Here is a 17,708-nt window from a genome sequence, read left to right as displayed (position 1 = left end):
ATCTTTTTTTTCATACTTGAAACGAGATTCTTGCTTGAAGGAGTTTCATTAACATTTTTCCGGAGTGAGGGATTGTTGTTTACGTGGTTCACTTTCAAACATTTTGCTCTAAATTAAATTCAAGCATCGCTGGAGAAATTAAAACCTCATGCATGCATGCATGCGTTGGAGACGACTCAACCAATGGAGAGCGCACCTCATTCCAAGTAGTCCCCCAGCGGCTGAATAACCTCCAAAGACCACATGAATCCTAGAAAGGCCTTTGTTTCTAACAGACCTGTGGACATATTTATCATATTTGACTGAATTAAAGAGCCAAAAAAACAGGCGTCAGGAGTCTGGATACTGCATTAAAAACTTAATATATGTCCCTCTGTCTCCATGTCCACTAACATGTCTGACTTTTTCAACCATAAATCTTTATATTCTGAGGCTTATTAAGTTTCCTTTTTTTTTCTTTTTATCTATAGAGCGGAGCTTTTTGATGTCTCACACACATGTCAAGGAGGTTTCTTTCTTCTTTCTTTCATTATATCAGAGGCCGAGCTAATTTAGAAAACTTCTGTCATGGCCCTGTAGTGATGGTACCACCCTGACACTTTATTAACACAGCACACATAGGATTGTAATGATGTCAATTTGATGAAATCTCCATCCCTCTTTAGCTATAGGATTTCACTGTAAAGGTTTTAAACTATGGAGGGGATGTCATTTTTATGTCGCCTATAAAATCATTCACCAGTTTCCTATAGGGTTTAATACACGAATGGCACTGATTTGTAGGTGCTGCACCGCACAGACCTGCAAGAGCGAAGCATAACATGCAGTTACGGGTGCTGTGGTCCTCGGCACCACATGGCCCTTTGTTGTAGCGCCGCTAACCAGGAATACAGTATGTGGAAACATCAAAGGGAAACAGCTACCTCTTGGGTAGCCTCAGCAAAAGCGTTGGGAAATAAAACTTTTCTTTTTTCCCTTCTCAGTCATTCAGGTCATCACGCTGCCTGTAGTATTTGGCACAGTTTTCACTAAGTCCAAGTTAAGTTGAAAAACTTCCATCTACAGCGCTGGGTTCGATTTTTTTTTCTTTTTTTTTTGGGGTAATATCAATCTGGTCCGTGTGAAATTTCCAACCCAGCTTTACTCGGCATCAATTTATTGCCACTAACTCTCTGTAACATCCAATCTCGGTCATGCCAAACTTTTATATCCCCTCATCAAAAAAATACGAGCTCCCAAACCTCCGAGGCCAGCGCGCTTGCCCTAACTTCCACATTTGTAGTAGGATTTTAGAAAATATATATTTTGCTTCGTGCAACGCAGACCTCACTCTTCACTCAGTATTTCATCAACACCGAGGGGCTGTTTCCCAATTTCCACACAATCCTCTCGGGGTATTATTGTTATCATTGAAATGGAGCGTCTCTCCCCGTGGAGCCAGGTAGGAAGAAGAAAAAGAAAACAAGCAGCTGTCTGTTTAACCATCAGGCCTGCCCTCAGGACTGAGACACTATAGATTGCTGTTGTGTGATACCTGCTCTCAGAGGGGGAGACTTAGTAAAAACACATTGATTACCGCTCACTTTATCCAATTGATTCTGTTCACTTCATTCCACGGTAATTCGCAGCCGCGTCAACAACATCCGACTCATCTGGCTTTCGGCTTTGTTTTGTTCTCATTTAGTTTCATTTCTTGCGTTGGGATATGTATATCGCAGATTGTGGTGAAATGTGAAAGCCGACCACGGCCTGCGTTGAATTAATGGTTTTAGGAAATCCAATAGTGCTGACTGCTGTATATGCTGTATCTTAGTTTAGAATTCAATTTGGCTTGACAATGGGAACTGAAGAAAATTGCCTGTGAATGTTATTGACTCAGAGAAAGAGATTAGCCGGGGGAAGGTCTTTTGTGGTGCGTGGACGGGGAATGACAACACAATATAGAGGAGACATGAAGATACAGGGGGAAACATCACTGTTAATGGATGCGTTTTTTCCATTCTGGGCCATCTCAGGCCACAAAGGCTTTTGTTATTAGGTACATGGACACTGAATTGCAGGCTTCAGATTGGTCTTGTCGTATCAGGAAAAGGAAAATCAATATCTGATTGTAAATGTACTCCATCAGTTCATGCAATCTCTATATTATGTACAGAGTCACTTAAACAGTGGTTTGTTTTTCTGAAGTGAAGTGTGTCTTGTATCCGAGCAGTGTGATTACTTTTTATAATATATGTATTTAAGAGATTTAAGGCTTTCTAAATAGCAAAAGAAAATGAGGTAATCCAACGTCTGCTTTAAAAAAAAAAAAAGGAAAAAAAATAGGCACATGCAGGCACTGGTTACAGAGGCGGTTAGGGTTTGTGTGATTTGGTTCCTGTAAACTTTTAAATGCGTAAATGAGCTCCTTTGCAAAAAATGCAAATTGACACCATGTGGAAGACAAAGCATTTAAAAAACACGTAAGAGGCTATGTGGGTTCCTTTCTGACATGTTTATAGGTTTACAAGGCAGCACAGTCTCACGCAAAGGCAGGCGACGCTGGAGAGATTTAGGTTCCCTTTTGCATTGATGCGAAGCCTCAGGCCATGGAGATGGACCTGATGCACCGAGGCTCTGCTTTCCTCAGTGTTTCTCTTCCTTTTGTATTCATCTGTGTGTCTCTCTGTTCAGAGTATAGCACAGTGTATGCATCAACCCCCTTAAGCCCAGTTTTCCGTTTCCAATTTAAGTTGGAATAAATGACACTGACAGATTAGAATCGCACTTTACCCTGATTTCCCGCCCCGTGTAGCAGCTCACGCCCGACCTCTGCTATCTGAGAAACAAGCAAAAGTCAATGAGGCGGCGATATCAGGGCTATCAGATCTGCATTAGTCCAGGCTGTTATTGCAGGACCTGTGCTCATAGCGCCGAGGGAACACAAACCCCCCGTCCCTCCACGTTAACACTGACAGCCTCCACACATACACGTGGCTGTCGAAGGGGGCTCTCGATCTCTGTGTGAGTCGGCTACATGTGCCTTCAATTAGGGCCGGGAACTGGAGCCCGAATGGGGGGAGTTTAAAAAAAGGCTGGGCTGAGTGCAGTGTGAGAACACTGGCCTGTTGTGATAGGATCTAATGAGATGACTCAGAGCTGCATCCTTGAACGTTGCCATTCATTAATGTAATGATTCGTTGTGTGTGTGTATTTGAGCATGTGTGTGTGTGTTTGTGTGTGTGTCCCAATTTACCAAATAAGCTTCCATGCTTTCTTCTGGTTGCTGTCTAGTGGTGAGCAATGGGAAACTGCAGAGGGTTATATACTATATATATCTATTAAAGCTGTGAGGATAGAGAAAAGTAATCAGTTGCCCTCTCCCTCCTACTCTCCAACTTCACACCCTCTCTTACACCGTTGGGGCCTTAAGCTGATTGGCCCACTCTCTGATATTTGTTTGTGTGTGATTGACTGCACGGAGCTTCCAGAAAATAGCCGCTAATCACAACGCCGGCAAGAGGATGAGCTCCCGGAGTTCTCCTGCACTCACTCAGGCAGCTACTTCACATTTAAAGACGAGTGGCTCATAGCAGTGAAGAGAACTGGGACATGGCACAGCTGTTTCAAATGCTGAACATATAAGACGGTCGGGGCACTAAAGATGTCTTCTCCTTTCTGCTCCACTGGCATTCTCAAAGGCTCTTCCTGCACTTAAGCCTCCATGCAATAAACATCAGTGAGTGGAGGGCCTCTGCGGTGATGTGCCATCATTCGGGCTCATCCTTCAGGGCTGCTGTGCTATGTGAAGCCCTTCCATGCAAAAGGGTTTGGGAAGAAGGATGGCAAAATGCTGGACAAGAGATCTATTCTGGGCTCTTGGCTTGTTCAGGATTTTTCCATCCTCCTCTGCTGGTCCCATCTGCCTGGTGCAGGTTTCCCCCTGAACCCCCTCCATGGGTCAGCGTCCTGCAAAACCCAAACCAGAACGATTAAACGGCCCAGTGGTGGGCCAGGCCGGATGGGTCTCGCACGCAAGCCGTTGGAAGAGTAGCCTCCCCTGCACTGGTCTCCCTCTCCATGTGAAAGAGAAGCACTCTAAACACGAGAGGAGGAACAAAACTAACTAATTTATTACCACATGGCCAAAAAGGTCAGAGCGTGACAAAAGCCCTCCTGTTGTGAGGAGGAGTGCAGTGGAGTGGCCCCATCCAAGCAGAGTCTGGGTGACTACCGCAGCATTAGACATGGGTCAGGCTGAGGGGAAACATGGAGGTAGAGCTCGTTTGAGAACAAAGGCCTTGTTCTTGACTCTTGTTGGGCTGTGACGTTTATTCAATAAAACCTGTTTGGTTAAATTTTCCAGAAGCCTAAGAAGACACACGAGAAATTGAATTTTTCAATTTGGTGACCATTATGGGGACATTTTAAGAAAATGAGCAAAATGCAGACATGTCAAGTCCATTAGAAAAGCAAATATGGTGTCACGTGTTAGTAATGTAGACTTATCAAGTGGTTATTTGTCCAGCAATCTAATTTGGAGACGCTAATTCAATAGAAAGAAAACATTATATCTGGTAAAAATAGTCATGTTTACTGTCAGTTTCAAAATGACCATGTAACTGAGGCTGTAGGTTTGTCAGTGTCGGTATGTTGCCTATTGGGGTTCATATCTCAACAACTATTGGATGGGTGATCATGACATTGTTTGAGTTTCCCTCACAAACTAATAATATATGCATGCTAACAAGCTAATCTAAGGTGTTGAACATGGCGGGTATTGTTCAACATTGTGCTGTTTTACGATAGCATTATTGCTGTTAGCGTTTTTGCATACTAATGTTAGCATTTGTCTCAAAGTACCATTTTGCCCAGTAAATCCTCACCAAGCTGCTGGCATGACTTTTAACTAGCTTAGCTTGTTTCCCCCTTCTTCTTTTTTTTACAGACAGGTGTTTGTGCATCACCATGCGGAAGTGTAGGGGTTCCCTTTGAATTTCACCCTCAAGCAGTAAACCAGCTCTTATGAAAAACATCTGAACTCCAGCTGTGGAAAGTTCTTCCACCCCCGACAGCCCTGTGTGCTTTGCTTTACCAACGAGGCAGCCAGTTGAAGACAGTGGTAGTGACAGATACAAAGCAACAGTTTCTGTTTAGCCAGAAAGAAAATAGGAGTAAGTGCCTGAGAAAGAGAGGGATCTGGATCTATGTGTATGTGTGTGAGAGGGAAAGGGAGAGGCCTACAGTGGTGACCCAGCAGCTCTTTGCTGTCTGGCCACAGCCCTGCGCATGCTGACAGATTTATTGGATACAATAATCAGAGTGTACTATATCACCCTGTTCCACGCTCTGCACGGGCAGCTCCTGTAATTGGCTTTTACACCTGGAACTCACTATAAACATCACACAACTTTTACACTTGGACTGAAACGGGGACTTTGACATTAATAGGATTTGTTGGGAATGCAGTGATGGACAGTGATCAAGGATGTTTTTGTCTCTTTGAGGCTCTGGTTTAACGCTAAAGAGCAGGAACAACATTCTCAGTCATTAAGTGAAATTAGAGAGTAAAAGGATTTGCAATATTTCTGTTTATAGTAACTGAAGTGGTTAAAATACTTTAATCACTGGATATTTAGCTTAAAAAGCATTTATGTGCTGAGGAACTGACATCTATTGGTCAGTAAGTAATAGGGAAAGTAATAGAGGGAGACTTCCAGACAGTTTTATTAAAAGTGGGTGGTGGCCCTTAGGCCTCTGCTGGACATGAGAAGATTGAGCAAGTCTCATAAATGCCCCTGGCAACTTCAAGCTCTGGGATTCAATGCTGGTGCTGCCAGGATTCCTGCTCTGTCAGCCTGGTTGGCCGGATCAGTGTGGAGTATTGCTCACTGGTTGGTTGGTTTCCTGACTGGCTGGTTAGCTCTGGTGATCAGTATTCAGACCATGCCTCACTGTGCTTGTCCCGCTCAGGACAAAGGGCTGATCAGGGATGCTAGGCAGCAGGCGCGGGGTATTCACCGAGCTCAAACACTCTGCAGAGCTGGACGAGCTCGTCCTGCTCGAGTCTCAACGTCTCAGTGTCCCTGTGTTTGCTTGTCTACTGTGCCATGAAATGGAGTGAGTGTGTATGATTGTGCCAGTGGAGCAATGCAAATACCCTCCCTGAGGGGAAGACCTATTCCACTTAGTTAGGGAGCGCTGCTGGGTGAATTAGACACAGTGTTGCATGTTGCACTGTGGAAAACGCTTTGATCCCTTTTAAAAAGCCCTTAGTGAGAGCTCCTTTTATGTTTTTGTTTTTTTTTAAATGCTTGCAGGTTCGTGATATGATATGTATTTTACTAAAACATGCTCTCATAAAACACTCAGCAATGCTCGAGGCATTAGATGAAATATTTCCACATGCCCGTGTATATTTATTATCTTGATCAAATGCACGAGTTGCATCTTGGAAACGTGAAATGTGATGTTGCAACAAGATATTTCCATCGCAGGGAAAGAAAATCGACCCATCCAGAAATATCAACGTTAAATGTCAAATGCCAGTGGCTTTAATATCAAAGGGGAAATATGTCTAAAATGTGAATACAGAAAGATATTACCTGAGGATGAAACAGGAGGCAGAGACACACCAAAATGTAAACACTACTTAATGACACAAAGTAAGAACACCAAAGGGTAGAGTTCCTCTTTAGGAGTACAGGGGGACATTCAGGCCAGATTCAGCCCTAATTAGCGTATCTCTGACCTTTTATCGTCATTAGCTCCTGCCAGTATCTCATCCATCCTCACTTTCCTGCCTTTCATTAATTACAGTGATGGGGGGAGGCATCAGGTGTCCACAGCCAACACCCCTTTGCTCCCAGGAAAGAAAAATCCATAAAGGGAACACAAATTCAAATCCACCTTTTTTTTTTATCCATAGCGCTGTCAATTTATGTAAAATTGCTTATTTTCGATGAAAAGATGTGACTCGCATGAGGATTATCGCTGTTCTTTTTGATATTTGCACAACAGCGGTTCGATCAATACGTCAAAATGAGATGCATCTTCTGCCGAAATAACAAAAAATGATGCCTTGTGGTGAAAGTGTTCACTGTTCTCTTCAGCACTCCCTGAGGCTGTTTTCTTTTATTAAGAGCTTTTACTACGGGCTTACAAATCGCATATGTCAAAAGAAAGAAAGCAGCCATTCATCCACTACAATGGGGATTTTACGGCAGGCCTCACTGGTGGTGTGTTTGCTACAGTGAGCTGAGCTATACCACTCAGCCACTTTCTCCGTTTGTCCCCCGCTTTCATTCACTGTATACTGCCTCTTTGTTACAGCTGAAATATCCCAAAAATTACTGACGCTTTGATAGTGGAGTTATTAATTGCATTTTAGCCTGAAGATACAGAGATAGAGCAAACTAAACCCCAGCCAAAATAAATCTGCACCTTTTTTTATCTCCATGTTGAATGGGACCCAGGTGTTTTTTTTGATATTTTTTTTCTCTCCCTGACCAAGCGAGTCTAAAAATGTTAACGCTTGATTATGTTTTATCTTGTTTGGCTTGTATTGCCAATGGCTTGTCACTCTGATCTATATCTCCATGCTTTAAGATGCTATTTGTAACACTGCTGCAAAATAATATAAATATTTTATTCATTATGTCCCTTCATCTTCATTCTTTTCATCCCCAGCACCCTAATTTTTGTATGCAAATTGGCTTTTTGATAGTTGGCTAAATACATTAATCACCGTTCTGTTAAGACACAAAATGACACAGTGTTTATTTTTCATGTCATTAAAAAGATTTAAGAGCAGAAAGACTAATATTTTCTTAAATAACCCATTAAAATTATGCCATTAAGACATATTTAGACCTGTTTTTGTTGCTTTCTGGCATTGTAATAAAGAAAACAAGTGCAATATATAATTTTAGCAAAAGGAAAAGACCTTTTTTTTTCTATATTAGGTGCCATAAGTGCACTGGAGGTATGCTATTAATGACCTGCTAGCTTGCCCATGGGAAGAAACATTAGACAAAAGAGCATGCCGGAAACACAGAGCGGTGTCTCTGTGGGCAGTCTAAAAATACCACTGTGCGTCTTTCAGATATTGAAGCCGGGTGATGACATATAGTTGGCAGACCTTCGATCACTTTCCCCAGACACCCACCAGATTTGATTTTCTTTTCACATGCTGTCACAAATGGAAATCTTTATATGCTTTGTGCTTTCAAAAGGGCCGGCTTTTAGCGTCCAGACTATGTGCTGGTTAGTCCACTGTGGAATCAGTGTGAATGTTATTGGTCTGGTTGTGTCTGTGCAGTACTTTGGTGGTTAATACCTGGGTCAGAGGGTATAAAGGGGCACATAAAATTGATATTTGTTGATACTTTTATTTATTATATAATGATGACTAAACCTTCTCCCCAAACCTTCCTTAGATTGTTAAACTTTGTTTGCCATTGTGTTGTATTCTGTGGTCTGAGTCCCAGCGACCTTTGGTGAGGACAGTTATTTTATTATTCTCATGTCCTCCTCCTTCAGAGTTTGGAGGACTTTAGAGGAGGCTTTGGTGTTTGGTTGTACAGCTCCACTTCACTCAAGGCTTCATCTGAAATTCATTGAGTTCTTGTAAAGGACAAACCCTGATGACATGCCCTTGGTTTTCAATCTCATCCCTAATATCCAGCCTCATCTCGTATGTGATGCAACTGCCGCTACAGACTCTTCACCGAAAAAGCCAATCAATCTTCAATTTTTACGAAAGCCTCTTTACATGGGATCCTCTGGTCATTGGACTTGGCTATTTTTCCCCCTTTCATCCTGCTCATGCATTCATATTATAAGTGAGACTGTTCCAGGGGTAAAGAGGTTAGCTCTCACATGATTATTCCCCAGCTGAGGAGATAAGGAGATAGCAGGAGCATTTTTCATGGAAATTCTTTTGAACTCAGAAACAAAAAAAAGGGTTCAAGTAAGGCTCATGTTGGAAATTGATTTCACTCTTTATAATTACACGGTCTACAGCTCTGTGTAAGCCATTGTCCTTCATCAGAGGACCATTTATCCACATAAGCGGAATAATAAAAACAAGACGTCTTTCCATTTTGGTTGAAAGGGGAAAAACTAAAAATTTGATCAGAAACAATGAATATCTTACACATGTGACAGCTTTTGTGACAAACTGGGAACAGTCGCTGCATGATAGAAGAAGTGGGCCATTATCGGGGTCCTGCGTTTGCTCTCTGATGTGGTGTTGGAATAAAAAGAAGCCGCCAGAAGAAGAGTCAGTCAAGGCCTTTGACATCGACAACAGACGACACTGTGCTGCTTTTGGTTTTCTCGCCTCAGCAGGATCACACATCTTTGTTATGGTGAATTCATTTCAGAGTTGAGGAAATGTTAACTTTTCTGGGGTTGTCTGGGTTCGCCATAGTCATTCAAATTAGCAGCACTGTGTACAGTATAGTGTATACAGAAGGAACAAAAGCTGTACATACAGTAGTGTATCTACACAATTACACCAGCTTTTGTTGAAATAATCAAAGTCTTTCCTCATACAAAAAATAAATCTATAGTTTCTGACTTCACTCCCTGCTTCGCTCCGTGTTGTGACAAGCAAACAGAATGTGACAGATCGAGATGCATGACTGGGATTCGGAGCCGCTGTGGACGAATTCAGGGTGGCAGCCAGGAGCAGTATGATTGAGGAGCAGTTAAGGGAGGTAGAGAAGTTTTCAGGGGCTTCTCTTGTTAGCGGCCACATGATCCCCTCCGTTCCTCGGGGAGTCGGAGCGCAGGCTGCATGGCGGTCGGAGGAGGGGGTGGGGGGGATGAGAGGAATGTGCTCCCGGCTGGAAAAGGTTTGCAGAGCACCGAGAGGTCCTCGCTGCCGCCAGCTCCGCTGAGAAATGGTCCCGACCGGCCGCAGAAACTCAATCTCTCTCTCCAGCTGGCCCCCCGAGCGTGGTAGAGGATGATGATGATGATGATGATGATGATGATAAAGGAGAAATCCATTTGATTAATGACGTGGCATAGATCGGGAAAACCATGACTAGTTAGACTATAATGCAAATGCGTTAATTCAGATGTGGGTGTGTCCCTTTCATCTGCTCCGATCGGGTTAAGAGGTTACACTGCCGTCTTTCTCCACGGTCCTCGATTCTCTGCTTGTCAACCGCTGTGCGTTCACACCCCCCCTCCTACTCCGTCGCAACATATAAGAAGGAGACAATCTGAGAGGTGAACCTTGTGCAGGGCGACTCAGGAAACCAGGGCCATAAACGCAGTGGTCTTTTTCTTTTTTGACCGACTGGCACTGCAGGCTTTTCGTCCGTGCTTCACTGCCAGAAAAATCTGGTGTGGTTTTGAGGCAATATATAACGTATCTGGGCCTCGCTGGCTGGTCCGCACTGTGCAATGGAAAAAGAGCGCACTTGTCTCCAAAGCAGCTTTGAGATGTAATTGAACCATAATGCCTCTTATGTGAGCATCTTGCGGTGGAATGAAGATCTCACTTGACAAATGGGCCAGAGAAAATAAACTGGCATATCTGAGTCATGAAGTGGAGACTTTGGGCTACCAGCTCTCTTAAGCCTGCCGGGTGGAGGGCTGGAGCCTCCGTCAGTCTGACTAGAGAGAAGGTAGAGAAACCCAATCATCTGTGCGCTGACATCCAAGGCATTTCTATTATATCCCAGCTGATTATTTCTACGCCCCTTCCAACATCCTGAGGCCAGGTGCTATTTATTTCCCTTAGATCCATTATAAGAAGGGCTATTTCAATTCGAGAGCCAGTTGATTTTTTTTTTTTTTTTTTTTTTCCACAGCGATTTGATGAATGCCGCCATCTCTGCTGCACCGTACCAAACTCCCCCCATGAGCTTTCTGGAATTGAGAGGTGGCAGTTGTTCAGTGGGGCTTTAGCCAAAGTAAAGTGTTATGCTTAAGAGGTGGAGGACGGCTGAGGAAGCACTTCATTACTTTCAGAGTCCACTTGCTTTTTCACTTCATTCGTTTTCTCTCGCTTTAATGTTTATTTTAATTGATTTACTTCACTTTAAACTTCACATATTCTCTCCGCCCAGCTCCCTTTCGAACTAATAGGGTGTGCTAATTGTGACTGCCGTTGAGGACACATTACAACCCCGGCGCTCCTGGCTTGTTATCACGTGCCACGTCCCATCGATCACACGTTTAATTACGACACCTCTGCTCTGCTAATGCCAACCACCTCCTCTTCTCTGCGGGGGTCTCATTCTGTCGCCCTAAAATCATAATCAGCAGCAGCAGTGGCGTCACCATCTCCTGGAGAAAGCAGCAAGAGTCCTGTCACTCGGTCAGACGCCTCGTTGCAAAGCAGAAAAGATAAGAAAAGAAAAAGAAAAAAAACACTGAACATGGAAGGACTCCTGTTGGGAGAAACGTGCCTTTTTCTTTTCTTCTTCCTTGACCCCCGCTGCTCATCCTCACCACCCGCTGGCGCACACAGCTGGTGGCTGATGTAGCTGCATTAGGTTAGGTCACGCAGGTTCGTCCCTAAACAGAAGGGAAGTCGTACTTGCCTCATATTTAGGGGCAAAAGGGGCAGAAAGTACACATATGGTGTTTAGAAAAACGTCCTTAAACATGGACAAGGAGTATATCTCTCTGTTTTTTTTTGTTTTTTTTCCACCACTGCTGCTGTTCTCTGGAGCTCTGCGTGCGGCGGACAAACTCAGAGCTCCCATGTTGATCGTCACCCCAGGTCGCCTTCTCTCCAAACTGCATTTTGCCAACATGGCGTTCCCCTACAGCGTGCCTGTATTTGTTTGTGGTTAAGGGCGTGGTGCTCTTGCTTAATCCTCGAGTCCACAGCTGTAAGAGCTGTGGCTGCGGTGGCGAGGCTGCCCGGACCTTGAAGCTCACAGTCTTGATTCTCTGTTTGTGAATGCCACATGACCAGACTCTCTAGGGGGAAAAAAAAAAAAAAACTCTAAGCAAATGTAAAAAAAAAAAAAAAAAAAAAAAATCATTTCACAGCAACCTATATTTTCTGCTCAGTCTGCTCTGGCAAATAATAGCTGTGAATCCTCCCCAGAGAAGCTGCAGTGCCTTGCCAGAAGAATAAACACTGTTTTTCAGAAGTAGCTGTTTTATTGAGTTTGACAGAGCGGTGAAGTGGTCAGACAGTGAGGCAGTGACATGAATTGAATTGACAAACATGGTCGCTTTCAGCACTACATCAATTATTAATCTGATCCATCCATCCATCCAAAGTACTGTAACCTTTTTTCTTTTCTCTTCTTTTCTCTTCACAGCCGAGCAATCAAGACCAATCAGGACCTGCTCCCGGAGACCCCCTGGACCAACATCTTCTACGACGACTTCTGGGGCACTTTACTCACGCACAGCGGCAGCCATAAGTCCTACCGGCCCCTCTGCACCCTCTCCTTCCGTCTCAACCACGCCGCGGGCGGGCTGGAGCCCTGGGGCTACCACATGGTCAACGTGGCCTTCCACGGCGCGGTGACGGGGCTGTTCACCTCGCTGGCTCGCCTGCTGCTCGGCGGCGGCCTGTGGAGCCTGCTGGCCGGCCTCCTCTTCGCCTCGCACCCCATCCACACCGAGGCGGTGGCGGGCATCGTGGGCCGGGCCGACGAGGGCGCCGCGCTGTTCTTCTTGCTGTCCCTGCTGTGTTACATCCGTCACTGCGCGCTGCGGGGCCACGCCGGGCCCTGGCGGCTGGCGGCCTGGCTCCTGTGCAGCCTGGCCTGCGCCGCCTGCAGCATGCTGTGGAAGGAGCTCGGAGTGACGGTCCTGGCTGTATCTGCGCTGTATGACGTCTGCGTTTTCCACAAGCTCAAGTTGCGACAGGTCATTATGCTCCTCTACAAGGTAAACAAGTTTGTTTCTCGGCCCGCCGTGCTGCCTTTTTCACATGTATCTGATTTCCTGCACCCGATCTGTGGCTCCCAAGCATCTGGCAGACAACATAGGAAAGTTGATATATACAATATATGTGTGTATATATATAGGTCTGCGCACATGAATGTCTACAATGTGTGTGTTTTGTTTGCTTTTCATCACAATATAATTTGAAAAACATTTGGCACTGTATGCGCAGCTGTGTTGTTCAGGTCACATTGTTGTGTTTTCCATTAAATGGAAGGAAACTCACATGTCGGAAGGGAAGGCAAACAGAATATTTTTCTCAGAGACTGTGCACGGGGCAAATTCAGTAATGATGCTTTATAGCCTCACCCATGTAATTCACCAATTGGTATTCTGAAATAATCCTCCACGAGGATGATGAGTATCATTATGGCAATAAAACATCAGTAAGGCTTTTATTTTTAATCCCTCTAAGCTTAACCTTTTCAGGACTAAAGTGGTAACAAGGTTACAGTCTGAGCTGTTACGTCATTTTCGAGTCATGCAGTTCAACTCTAAATCTGTGCCTTCAACAGTGACATAGTGTTCATTACTTACTCCTTCGTGACAGGTAACAAACATTTAAACTAAAGACCAATTTAGTCAATGGACCCAAATGAGAATGTAGCTAATTGCTCATGGAGCCATTAGTGTTTATTAACATCTTTATAGAGCATAGTGATGAAAAGTGCTCTGTTAGCCACATGGTACACATTAGGAACTCCTTTTCCTCTTCCCTCTTTTCTGTACACTGTATTTATGTATATATAGATATACAGTATGTGTGTGTGTATGTGTGTGTGTGTTCCCATGATTTGCTTGGAGGCCATATTCTCATTTCACAAGGCGACACAAAGAGAAGAAATTGAAAAACATTTTTCAACAGAAATAGCTGACATAACAAAAAGTGATGTCCATTTTATATTATCTTGTCGCTTTGGAAGCGTCCAGCCATTAAGTAGCCTTTTTCCCCAACAGCTCCTGTCAGAAGTGTTTACTGTTTGCTGTCCAGGCAATGTGACACGCGTGACTCTCCACACATCATAACAAATGCAACGGGACGTGTGCACTAACGTGACAAAAGAGCTCCAGTGTAGCCAAATCAGAGGCTCTGGCTATGTGGCGCTCCTCCAACCAAGGAATAATCATATTTATGTGGCATGGAAGGGTAGGTGTTGGAGAGAGAGAGAGAGGCAGAAACGAAGAGAAACTGAAGCACAGATCTAAGCCGTCCCTCCCTGCTCACCCTCGTGTGGTAATAAAGACGGAGGGGCCTCTGCTGCTGTCTTCTCCACGCTGTCCTCTCATGATTTAAGCCTTATCACATCCCTGTGTCCTCTGGAGTGCAGCCCATCCACCGCTACAGGCAGACAGGCCTTCTAATGGCTTGTCAGGCACGGATAGACTGGGAGAGGAAACCAGGGAGGCCAAAAGGGCCGGAGGAGATGATGCTTCAGAGCTGACAGATTTTCAACTGTTTTTTGATTGAAAATCCACAAACCCCACTGAACCACTTGTTTTTGGGCGGAAAAAGCATGGCAGATAGTGAAGAATTCTGGCACGGATCAGGCTCTATAGATTTCTTTCATGGTCTGCCATCATGGTTAACAAACTTGGCAGGAGTCGGGACACGGCACAGCCAGAGTAGCTTCTGATTTCCGCACTCTGTCTCTGGTGTGTCATGATGGTTTTTGATGCTGATGCTGTTTTAAATATTACTTTTAACTTCAGTTGTATGGCGCATCATGTCATACAAAAAATGCAGCATAAAATTACATTACAAGTTAAAAAAGATTGTAAAAGCTTGATGTTTGCAAACAATTTAAAACAATGAAACAACTGAAATGAAAATATTTCAGTACAACAAGTGAGGGAATGGGAAATGACATGAAAGCAGATCACTCTTGAGATGTGTTGTTAAGGAATTTCCAGAGGTTGAAAAATGAGTAAATGTCTTTGACTCAACTGATGTAATTCACACTGTAGAGTTTGATGACAAAGGAAAAGACATGTCAACTAAGTTTGGAGATAATAAACCATTCAGGATTTGTCCTTCTGTGAAGTAGCCGACTTAAAAATTCTCTCTCTTGTACTTGTTTTGGTTCAGGATCTGGCACCACCCGGTTCTTTTTTATTTTTATGCCACTGATTTGAACCTGTTTTTACTTAAAAATCTCTCTGAGGCTGAAATACATGGTTTGATTCTCCTCGTATGCAACTTTGAGCTGACAATTTTCTGTCACACAGGCGACACAAAGGGAGGAACACAGACAGAGAGCTGTCATCAGCACCTCCATCATGCTAACTTGGGAGGTTTCTTTCCCGTCATGCTGGTAATGTAATGGTATAGTCTGTGATCTCAGATCCATGTTTATTATGAGTATTGTGACCCGATTTGTTCTCTTCGTGGCAAACGGTCCACTAATGCAGCGTGTACATTCATCTCTCTCTGTCTCTGCGGAGGGAGGCAGTCACTTTGACTGATGATAAGCAAAGGGAGTTATTCCTCAGGGCGAGTCGAGCTTTCAACCGCCTGCGTGAACATTAAATTCTGTACAGAGCTGAAAATGATCATGGTGAAAATAAATACACCCCCCGCCCTCATGTTTCAGGCTTGAGATCTATCAGGTGCTGAAAAGTTGGCTGCTAACTCCCCCGAACCGAAGTGTATGAATGGGAATGTGGCATTGTTGCATTCATTTTCTGTGATAAGAGTGAAACCAGGCATAAAAGCATGCAAAAGGGAGACTGTCACCGTGTCTCAGCTTTTTTTTTTTTTCTCCCCCCGTTTGAGAACATAAAACCCACGCTTCATTTGGACTAAAGAGGCCGCCTCGTTGCATGACTGACAGGCCACAATGGGCCGGCGCTACGTTTTATCACTGAGCTCTCCTCTCAGCCGGAGTCGTTTGACATTTAACGTTGGAAATGGTGAAATGGGCCGGCTTATCTGATTGTGGCCCACAGTCAATTACATTAGAGTTTTATATCTGCTGCAAATCTCCCATTGTGTCGTTACGGCTTCTGTGTGCGGTTTGAAGGTTACGGGCGGTCGAGACCGGGAGCTTCACTGTAATTCCATGTAGGTTCATAACTCATTTCATTGTGACAGACTCTCTGCGTACAAATCAGAGGGAAGAGGTAATGCATGGATATTATATTGATTCATTGCTTATTTGTTGAACGACTTGAAATTTGCATAACAGATCTAGACACAGAGGCAGAAACGACAAAAGAAAAACTTCTAATGCATCACTATTATAAGGATTTTAGTAAAATCGAAATAAAATGTGGAAAAATACATTTTTGCATTGAAGTACGCCCTATTTAAATCAGGTCAGGACATACTGTCAGATTGAATAGACTATAATTCGTCTGCGTGCTGCACATGTGTCTCTTCTTGTAGAACTGTTGTCTGGGTAGTGTCAGCTTCATGGATCCACTTCTTCCATTCATCACATTCAATTTTTCCCAGGGCAACTCAAAATCGTTCAAAACGGGATTGGACAAACATGCGCCAACTTTATGATCTCCCACAGATTATGTGAATATTAAACTTTTCCCACATAAATGCTAATCTAAGTATGGCACTGTTTTTTCTTGTGTTAATGTTAGAAGTGCTGGCTTAAGGTGGTAAGACAGAAGAGAAACAGAAAAGTGCCCGGACGGTAATTGAATAAGAACAAACTGGGTTAACGGTGGCGCTGGAGTCAAAGCTCTTGGCATCCTCTGGCATCCAGACTCAGCTGAAAGCTTTTATTAAGAGATCTGGTGCAGCCTTCAGATGTTTCAGTGACCTTTCTAAGGAAAACAGTGCTCTTTAAATACATCCGAGTCAGATATTTTTATGAATAAATACACAGAAAAACACGTCTTCCTTACAGAATCAACCTACATTGAGCTGCAATTTAACATTTTATGACCCATACCCTCGTATACACCTTTCAACAAGCATCACACCCGCTCCTTTTCCTCCCTCCAGTCATTAGTCTGTATGTTTAGTGTTGAAACCCACCAGCACTTACACAGCTGATAACCGGTGCCAATGCAAGTCTACAGTTTACAATGTGTTTTTAATTAGTTCTTTCCAAGACATGTACTGTCTTCAAAAGTGGGAGGAAGAAAAAAAAAAACTGTCATTAACTTGTTTACTCAAGCTGACCTTTACAGTGGTGATACTCAACAGTTGCCTTTGAGCCTGATTAAAGCATTTACGGTCATGTGTTCTTATGTATTGGGCAACTCCCAGGCAATGAGTTTATTGCATTCAAATGTAACATAGTTGGCTGCAGAGAGTGTGTGTGGTGTAACCGCAGTTTATGTGGAAAAAACCTGCCTTTTTTTTTTTTTTTTACATGTTTTTTCCTCCTCAGCATTAGTTAATAGGCTCATTTTCAATAGGAGATACAGCAACACAATTAGAGCTCTTAATTAAGTCGAGGAAAGAATGCTTTTTTTTAAAGTGATCTCACTGTGTTTGTTCCATAGCATAATGCCATAAATTGTCTATCCTGAGGAGTCTTTGTTAGTCGACCAATAAAAGAAATGCTTGGAGAATTGTAGACAGTTGAAATTGGCCTAAAAGCCAGCTCCAGTTCTGGGAAAAACAAGAACTGTTTGGCCGTATAATTCTCTGTAAACATCTTCACTACGATTTACATGTTTTCTTTTTATATGTGGCTGTGTTTCGCCATGAGGCTCCATTGTTGTACTGTAGATAGTCCTGCCAACATAATGTAACACCCCTTGTCCATATTTTTTATTTACAAAGAGAAAGTGGTAGTGAGCTCTTCACACACTGGGGAGACAATACTGAT

General features: G+C 43.6%; 1 protein-coding gene across 1 annotated transcript in view; it reads left to right on the top strand.

Moving 5' to 3' along the window:
• Positions 1 to 17,708, top strand: part of tmtc2b (transmembrane O-mannosyltransferase targeting cadherins 2b) — a 91,745-nt gene that overhangs the window by 29,538 nt on the left and 44,499 nt on the right. The window contains exon 2 of the mRNA XM_085779986.1: positions 12,279 to 12,855. Within this exon, the coding sequence (XP_085636112.1) occupies positions 12,279 to 12,855 (577 nt within the window). The remainder of the gene's footprint in view (positions 1 to 12,278; positions 12,856 to 17,708) is intronic.

The sequence above is a fragment of the Trachurus japonicus genome, chromosome 6, assembly GCF_045865225.1.
Source record: "Trachurus japonicus isolate A0001 chromosome 6, Traja_1.0".
Classification (NCBI taxonomy): Eukaryota; Metazoa; Chordata; class Actinopteri; order Carangiformes; family Carangidae; genus Trachurus; species Trachurus japonicus.
Note: the sequence above shows the minus strand (reverse complement) of the source record. Positions and strands in the feature narration are given on the sequence as shown.